A 9573-nucleotide genomic window follows, 5' to 3' on the forward strand; every position below is an offset into this window, starting at 1 on the left:
AAAAAGACCCCCCCGACAGTCGCCTCTTATGTCACTTCCTGCTTCCACTTTCCTCCCTACGTAGTCCATTCTCTGTACAGCAACCAGAAGGGTGTGTGTGTGTGTGTGTGTGTGTGTGTGTGTGTGTGTGTGTGTGTGTGTGTGTGTGTGTGTACTCATTGCTAAAATTACTTACGTCCTGTGTTAGTTTCTTAGGGCTGCCATAACAAATTACCACAAATTGGCACCTTGAAAACAATAGAAATGTATTGTCACACAGTTCAGGAGGCCAGAACTCCAAAATCAAGATGTTGGCAGGATTGGTTCCCTCTGGAGGCTCTGAGGAAGAGTCTTTTCCAGCCTGTCCCCTAACTTCTGGTGGCTGCTGGCGACCCTGGGAATCCTCTCTTGTCTCTTCCAGCTTCTGGTGGTTGCCGGCAATCCTCGGTGTTCCCTGGTTTGTAGACCCATCACTCCAACCTTTGCCTCTGTCTTCACATGGTCTTTCCCTGTGTCTGTGTGTCTCAAATCTCCCTCTCCTTTCTCTTATAAGGACACCCGTCATTGGATGTGGACCCACCCTAAGTCCAGAATGATCTCATCTTAAGATCCTTAATTACATCTACAATGATGCTCTTTCCAAATAAGGTCACATTCACAGGTACTGGGGGTTAGGATTGGACATATCTTTGGAGGTGGACACAACCCATGGCACCTCTGCTTCCCCTTGTCCCAGAGCACTCAAAACACAGATTCCAAACCCTCTGTGAGGCCCTGCATGGGGGGCCCCTGCCCAGCTCTCCCTGACTCTCCCCCATACTGTGCCCCAATCTTGGTGATGTTTTTTTGGTTTTGTTTTGTTTTTTAACAGTGGTTAATATCTAGATCCTTGAAGTGACTTGGTGAAGTAATTGATAAGCCCCAAATTGGTTGAACAGACTCAGAACCTGTAGCTTTCCAAAGTGCCATCTGAGAGCTGTTGTTTAGGACCGTGCCCAAATCACATAGGGCTGGCATGTGTACATCCTTCCAGCCTTTCTTCTTTGTGGTTGTATTTTTATACTCCAAATTGATAGTGTTCAGGTTCTAAATGTGTTGCTTTCGAATGTTCATTAAGCTTTCTTTCATATAGTAATACTTTAAAAAATTGGGGGAATTCCCTGGTGGTCCAGTGGTTAGGACTCGGAGCTTTCATTGCTGTGGGCCCGGGTCCCATCCCTGGTCGGGGAACTAAGATCACACAGCCACGCAGCATGGCCGAAAAAATATAAAAAAACTTTTAAAAATTTGGATTTTTAAATTTTCAAGACACCATTTTCATTTTTTGTTATATTACTTAAATGTAAGGTGCTACCTCTTTACAAGAGCTTAACAGCATATAATTTCTCATTTAATTGCACATGTCAGATCCTCACTGTGCAGAACACTGTACTAGCTGTAGTGTGTGTGTGTGTGTGTGTGTGTGTGTGTTTGCAACAAACATGAACACACATCCACTCCCAAGGAGATTTTAATTAAAGAATATTATAAAATTCTTGAAAAAATTCTTGAGGATTTAACATATTAAATTCTTTAATATACAAGGATAAAGATGGGTATGTGTTTGAGGTGCCAAATAAACAGCAAAAAGACTTGGTTGAAAATATGTCTTTTCCAGAAATTGTACCTCCAAACTTTCCGTTTTTCCCTTGAATGTTACTAATAATAATTTGCTACTTACTGGGGCTTTTCAGTTTATTTACTTTTCATGAGGAATTGGCAAAGTTTGATAAGGTGAACAAAAGGTCTGGTCTGTAGATTCCTGTTGTGGTTTTAAAGTGGAAGCAGGCAGACATAGCATAGCCTTTCTCCTATTTTGCCTAGTTAACATCAATTCATAAATTAATGACTTAAGTAGTAATATGTTAGAGTCATTTTCCAACTGACCTATATCTAAAATTACTGGTAAAATTGTCTAGAATAATTTTTATTCCATAGTGCATTGAATACAATCTTTTAAAGATTCTAGCCACATAGAAGTATGGAGAATGAAAAATTTTATTGAAGTATAGTTGTTACAATGTGTTAATTTCTGCTGTACAGCAAAGTGACTCAGTTATACATATATATATTCTTTGTCATATTCTTTTCCATTATGGTTTAATCATAGGATATTGAGTATAGTTCCCTGTGCTATACAATGGGACCTTGTTTATCCGTCCTGTATTTAATAGTTTGCATCTACTAATCCCAAACTTCCAATCCTTCGCTCCCCCAACCCCCCTTCCCCTTGGCAACCACAAGTCTCTTCTCTATGTCTGTGAGTTTGTTTCTGTTTCATAGATATGTTCATTTGTGTCATATTTTAGATTCCACATATAAGTGATAATGAATTTTGAATCTCTACCCTCATCTCCCTGTTTGCACCTCTCTCCTTAGTAGGCATAATCACCATACAACTCAGTGTTCATATTTTCAGTCCTATTTGGGTTTGATGGACTGAGCTACAGTTATTTTGGACAAAGATGTATTTTTTAAATTGCTAAATATATTTATCCCTTCCTCTTGACAGTCTTTGACACTGAGCATATTCCTCTTGTTGTAGTTTATCTGATCAATCTACTTCTACCAATCAAAGAACAAGATGGGGATTAAATCGGGGGCCAGAAGCTGTCTCTTTAGTGGTGTGTGCTGCCTCTGTGAGATCCGGGAAAGATCTGGGACAGGCATGGCATGCTGGGGAAGCCCGTGACACAAGGGACCCACTTCACAGCTGTCCTCACTGGGGAACCCTTTGGCACCACTGCCCGAGGCATTTTGGTTCTAACTCTGACCAGGCTTGAAAAGACCAAAAGAGGATTGGAAGCAGTGCCCCTCCCAGATTAAATAAATTATGCAGATGTACAGAGGTGCTTTGTGGAGCAGTTTATTCTGATGAGTAGCACTGGTGTCCTTCGTGTCAACATCCAGCTCTGTGACCTTGGACAACCCCTGTCCCTCCTTGGAGCTTGGGTCTCTTCCTCTGCAAAACCAGGGGGTTGGACTAAGGTTGTCGAAGTTTTGCCGCCTTCCTCTGCTTGCGTTCCTACCTCAGTCCCTCCCTTAGCCTCTGAACTACCCTCCACTGAGATCCCATGTCCCTGCCCCGCAGGCTCCCTCCGTGGCCAGTCACTTAAGGAGCTGTCCTTCTGCATGTTTTGTCGTTGTTGTCCTTCTGTACCTTAATCTCCCTCTCACCATCGACCTGCTCTGTCTTTCTGTATTAATCCCCAAAGCTAAGTCACTCTCTCACCCACCTTCTCTGCCAAGACTTGTGAGTGTCATTGGTGGAATTCACGAAACCATGCTGCTTGGATCTCTTATAAACTCTTACCAACCCAGCTGAACCGTATCCAACCTCTCTGCTGCCTGGACACCCTCTCACTGCTTCTCTATCATGCTGTTTTCAGTTCGTCCAGCTCCCTCCCTACCTCTTCCTCTCCTGCCCTGCGGATGACCTCACCTCCTTCCTGTTTACCTAAAGGGAAGACCAGCCTGTTTGCTACTTGCTCATACCCTCCAAGAGTCTCTTCTTCCTGCACATCTGAAGAGAGGCCCCTTCTCCTTGATAAGACAAACCCCCTTGTCTGCTGTGTCTACCATTTTCTGGACTTTTCTACAAGATATTTGTGGAGCGTGTGTGTGCATTTTAAGTGAAGGGTTACACTAAGATTTTCCCATTCTGTTACTCTTCTGTATTTCCAGCTCCTCACTAGCTCACCCCTTTCTGCCTACAAACATGTTTGGATCTCTCTAATCCTGAAGAAAAATTTCTCGACTCTGCTCTCTACCCCCCACGCCACCCCCAGTTCTCTCTTTCTCCCCTTGTGATCTCGCTCTTATCAATGACTTTTGAAGCTCACACACGCCCTCCCGGCCACCAAAGACCGGTCATGTCTCCGTTCTTGTCATCCTCACCGCTCTGAAACAGATGATGCCGGCAACCTGCCCTAAAAACCACCTCCTTCCTTTAACCGCTGTTTGGCTGGGCTGCCCTGGCCCCCTCTCTGCCTCTTAGGGTGGCGTCACCACACCCTGACCTTGGCCCCCACTCCCAGGCTTCATCTCCTTTTGTCAGTGACTCCTACACGTGGTCCTCACCATTACCTGCCGGCCCCTCCTGACTGCTTAACACCAGGCGGGCTCTCACCACGGTCCCAGCCACACACCCACAGGCCCACCAGTCCCTCACGCTCCGTATCTCCAAGACCAAACTGCTGCTCACTTTGTTTCTTCACTTACATTCACCCGAAACCTGAGATTCCGTTGTTAGCCTTATGCATTTCTGCTCATGAGGTACTTTTCTTCTTTCTCTTTGATTCTTGAGCAGTGTTTCAAGATGATGAAATTAATGGGAATGAGTGAGGAAGTAAGAAGCTAGGGCAAGGAGGACATGGGAAGTCATGCATCAAGGAATAGGCAGTGTCCTCATTGAGGGCTCAAGCTCCGGTCCCGGGGTTTAAATCCTAACTCCACCACTTACTAGCTGTGTGACCTAGGGGAAGTCACTTGACCTCTCTGTGCCTTAATTACCCCACCTATAAAACAGAGCTAATAGAACTACCAAATTCATATTGCTTTCCTGAGGAATAAATGAGTTGATGCACGGGAAAAACTATGTCAGGCACATAGCATTATTATCACTATTATTACTATTACCCGACCTAGCATCCCCAAGGAGACAGGCTGAGTGTCCAGATTTCCTACTTTCCTCCTAATTTATTCCTTCCTCCTCTGCTCACAGGATAATAGCCCTGTCCAGGACACTAAAATGTGAAGAAGATGTCATTGTGCCTAGTGATGAAGCTGCTGGAGCCGTGTCCTTGAAGTAGCAGCAGTGATCGTAGTGGCAGCAAAGGAAGCCATCGCAGGAGCAGGAGGGGCTGAGGGTCTGGAGTCAGCCTGAGGACACGGTGCAATTTCCCGACCTCCGCACCATCATAGACAGAGATTGGATCTGAGGGCAGCAGACTTTTATCAACCTGATAAAAGTTGTGTCACTTGATGGACTTGGTTTAAAAAAATACTTATTTAAAACAATTTACTATGGTGACAACTCCCCCGTCATACTGGTCAAACTGTGGGGCCCATATACTGTCCACACCCACCTAACCCTGTAGCTGACCTCAGAACTGGACTGGGATCTACTTAATCAGATTGTGTTTGTGTAAGGTGATAGCCTTTTTATTGTTCTTAAGTTTTCATGATTCTCAAGTGTAAGTAAAAACTCATTTCAAGTAGCTAGAAACAAAGTAGTATCACTGGAAATATAAATCCTGTAAGTTACAGAAGACCTTAAATTGTATGGAGACCCCGAGACAACCTTTCAGCTTGGTCCAAATTTGACTGGCCAACCAATTTTGAAAACATTGGACGAGAAGAGATAATTATTGAAACATTAAAAACTATGTGTCTGTTCCAGCAACAGGAGCTTTTCCATCAGGTAATTCTCTAGCTGGTGATACACTGGGAGGCGACCAGCTCAGCTCACCTGCTTCTGCCAGGGGGAGAGCAGGCAGAGGCAAGCAGCAACTCCTTTGGAGAGGCCGGATGTCTCTGTGCTGCATTTCCTCATCCTGAAAGCAGAGCAGTGACACCTGGACAAGGCCTGCCCTCTGGTTTATCCTGGGAGGATGAAGTTTTTGCTTCCAGAGGGGGAGCCTCGAGCATGGATTAGATATCTCCTGGGAAGTGCTTTGAGCATCGTGATGTGCAAGCTACATAATGAGAACATCCTTCCTGGCTTCCCTGACTTGAATGGAAACCCAGGCTCTCCTCCCCGACTCAGGAGGGGTGGGGTGGGTCTTCTGTCTGTTCCTCCTGGGTAGCTCTTGCTTTATCAGTCTGTTCGGAGAGTTCATGAGGCTTCGCCGGGGACAGGAGGCCTGACTACCCCTTCCTTGACATATCCTCTCCCCTCTTCCCACACTCCTGCTGAAAGATGCTCATCCAAATAAATGTTTAATCTTAAAGGTTGGCCCTTATTCAGATTCGAGTATTTCAGTATCTCAACATGCTGATTTGGTAGTTGGAGCAGTCGTTATTCTGGAGGTCTCTTAGACCACACTCTACTCTGACTTCAGAAAGTAGTTTCCCAGACTAAAAGGCCTTATCTCACTGCTGGTACCTCAGTTTATCACCCCATTTACAGTTTTTCTAACTCCAGGATAGTGTTAATATTTGGGATATATATTTTCTCAAAAACTATTTTTAAATCAAATGCAGCTTCTAAAGCTTGTAATCTAGTGAAGACTGATACCATAATAAGCTTTGTATTTTAGCAGAGTTTGGGAGATATGTGTGTCAGTTATTTTGAGATCTGTATGATATCTATCATCTATCTAATCTCTCATCTATCTGTCTATTGACAGAGATGTATACCCCCTAAACAATACATGGATTTATTTATATATGTCTTTGGGTTGTTTATATACTCATGCACATATCTGGGCAAGAGTTTTGAGAATGTGAGCATGACTGTGCAATGAAAAGGGGAAATCTGCCACTTCTCTTACTAGAAAAAGGAATGGGACAGATGGGATGTAGATGTAAAAATAAAACTCTATTTTTCTTCTGGAGGGTCCATACCTACAGTAGCAGATGAAGAAGGAGCAATAAAAAATTTGATCTACTTTGTGAGAACACAAAGGCCCCACTGCAGGCATTGTTATTAGTGATGGGGTTCTTGGTGGGGAATTCATGAAGTGAAGGCAGGACCCGTTCCCTGTGGGCGCTGCAGCCTGGCTGTTTAATGTTCTCCTTTCTCGAAGTGACCATGATTCAGTGTTGCAACGCCATGGTTGAGACTGGGATTTCACACTGGGGATTGAAGAAATCCATTTGTGTCTTAGGTGGCACAGAGTCATCACCAGGCCAGGAAGACTTTCTTCAGGATTCCTTACTAGGCTTGAAGGAAAACACTGATTCTTCACAGCTACAAGGCTGAAGAGAAGAATCAGAATCATTCTTCCACTACCTTTGTAATCTAGCTTGAATATTAAACTGTGTCCTTCCTTTCTCCAGAGAGGGAGCAAGAAGAAAACTTGAATGCTTTGAAGGAATATGCCAATATTGAAAAGGGGGCTGCATGTGCAACTGGGTAGCCAGATATGACCATGAAGATCTCAGGGGCCTCAGAACTCCACTCTCCTCACTGAGGTCACCCTCAACAGGACCCTGTTTGCCAGACCAGTTTTGGCCTGTGACCAGCTGACTAGTCACTCCATAAGATGTCAGATAAGGGAATAAAGGAGTGGAGAGACAACCAGTTCATCATCATCTTTTGATTCGGTACTCTTGGGAATGTGAAACTTTAATACGGTTGAATGAATGAGGACCTTCAGTTGCTAATGAAAGGAACCCAACTCAAACAGGCTGATGCAAAACAGCTATATCTATGAATCTCCCTCTTTCTCTCTTTCTCTGCCTGTCTCTCCCTCCCTCCTTCTATACACTGAATAATATGTTTTGACAATCCATGGCCAGACCTGAATACAATCACTTAAGCAATGTCAGAAATCTTTCTCTGTTATTGGTCTCTGCTTTCCTCTGTGTTGGCCATATTCTCAGGCAGGCTCTTCCCAGCCTGCAAACCCAATGGAAAGAGCTTATTTTTTCCCAGTAACTGTGGGAAAAAATCCTGCAAAGGTTTTCTGTAGGCTTGGTGGGGATCATATATCTATACCTGAGCCAATCATTGTGACCAAGGAGATGCAGAGATCAGATTGGCCGGCCCTCCGTCACTCTCCTGCAGTTAGGGGCTAGGTGAGTTAATTCTATTTCTTCTGCAAGGACTGTGAATGGAGCAACAGGGTGCCTCAGGGTAAAATCAGAGTGCTGTTACTAAAAGATACGATGCTGGGTGGGAGAAACAACAACAACAATAGAGCTCTGAGCAAAATTCGAGTGCTACTCAGATAAAACGGAATTTGTTTTCATAAGCCACCAAAGAAAATCAGTCTCATATTAAATGTAGTAATGAATCACTGTGTCCAGAGCCAGCCTGGAGCTCCATGAGGGTCAAGTCTGTCTGTGTAGTTCATTGTGTCAGTGCCTCATGTATTATAGGTGCTCAATAAACATTTGGTAAGTAATGAATGATTAAACTGATTTCAGAGCTGGAATAGGATTATTTTCAACATTTATTGCTGCCCAAAAACTCCCTCACTGATACCAGATGCCTGAAATGTTAGCAACTGATTCCACTGGTTCCACCGTTAGCATTCTTCTTCCCAGTCAAAACGTGTATCCTGAGAGAGGTGATATTTTAGGCCTCCTTTGTCATCACATCTTTTTTTCCCCCATGGTCTGTTGTCTCCTTGAGGTAAGTTAGAGGAATGATGGGCTTCTTCTTAAGGGGAGGTACTTAAAAGGAGGTCTTTATTCTTGGCTGCTTTGTGTGTTCGTTGCTGCACGCGGGTTGTCTCTAGTTGAGGTGAGCGGGGGCTACTCTTCGTTGCGGTGCGCGGGCTTTCATCGCGGTGGCTTCTCTTGGTGCGGAGCACGGGCTCTAGGTGCGCAAGCTTCAATAGCTGTGGCACGTGGGCTCAGTAGTTGTGGCGCACGGGGGCTTAGTTGCTCCCCGGCATGTGGGATCTTCCCGGACCAGGGCTCAAACCCATGTCCCCTGCATTGGCAAGCGAATTCTTAATCACTGCGCCACCAGGGAAGTCCTGTCATCACATCTTGAGTTGAGTTGGTTCTAGAAAGCCTTCCCAGAAGGGGTTGAAAAAGAAGAGCAAAGTACACGAAACTCTAGGGGCAGTTGACACACTTTCCTGACTTCCCCGTCTTGCTTAGGCTAAGTCAGGCTCCCATTTAGCCCAGTGATGTCCTGACCAGAGTGGCTGTGGAGGCTGAGAAAACCATTACTCCGGTTCTGCCCTCAAATTCGAGGAGAGCTGTGGTCAAATGGGGCAGGAAACTGTGGTTCTTTGATCCTCTGCAGAGGAAGAGGAGGTGAATGTGTTAAATGCCTCACAGCACAAAGAGAGCCACCCACTTCAAAAACAGGAACAAAGGGATTTCGCCTCCTCCTCCTCCTCCTCCTCCTCCTCCTCCTCCTCCTGGAAAGTTCTGGGCTCTCCATGGGACCTGCAACGCCTAGGCACAGCCAGGGAGATGCTATGAAGGGAACAGGATGTAGAAAGAAGAGGTCGAAACAGGCTAGGATTCCCTGCTGGGCACTCCTGTCAGTAATGACCCTGACCCTTGATGGTGTAGTTTTAAATGAAAATGTGAAGAAAATGACTTAGGCAAACCTGTAATGCCAGTTATTACATTTATCAACTGCTTGTGTTTTAAATCATGAGTGGACCGAATTGCACTTTAACCAAAATTCAGAAGCAAGATTCTAGAACGATTATATGGTTGGTGCTCGAAGGCTGGTATTACCAAGAGGCAGGTATTCCTTGTGCTGCAGGAAAATAATAGGGCCTCAAACACTCGTCGCTACTGTGGGATTGTCTAAGGAGCCCCCAGTGCTGGGTGGTGCCAGGCACTCACCGTCACGGCCGATCCTGGCCCCTCAGGAACAACAGTAGCAGCCTTCTTGACGACCTCTGGAAGCAGCTGGGA

General features: G+C 45.0%; 1 protein-coding gene across 1 annotated transcript in view; it reads left to right on the forward strand.

The window, feature by feature from the left end:
• RCSD1 (RCSD domain containing 1) overlaps positions 1 to 9006 on the forward strand; it is a 68305-nt gene extending 59299 nt beyond the window's left edge. The window contains exon 7 of the mRNA XM_028484122.2: positions 4742 to 9006. Coding sequence (XP_028339923.1) covers positions 4742 to 4774 — 33 coding nt within the window. The 3' untranslated portion in view covers positions 4775 to 9006. The remainder of the gene's footprint in view (positions 1 to 4741) is intronic.
• Positions 9007 to 9573: the final 567 nt, after the last annotated feature.

The sequence above is a fragment of the Physeter macrocephalus genome, unplaced genomic scaffold (assembly GCF_002837175.3).
Source record: "Physeter macrocephalus isolate SW-GA unplaced genomic scaffold, ASM283717v5 random_130, whole genome shotgun sequence".
NCBI classification, from domain to species: domain Eukaryota; kingdom Metazoa; phylum Chordata; class Mammalia; order Artiodactyla; family Physeteridae; genus Physeter; species Physeter macrocephalus.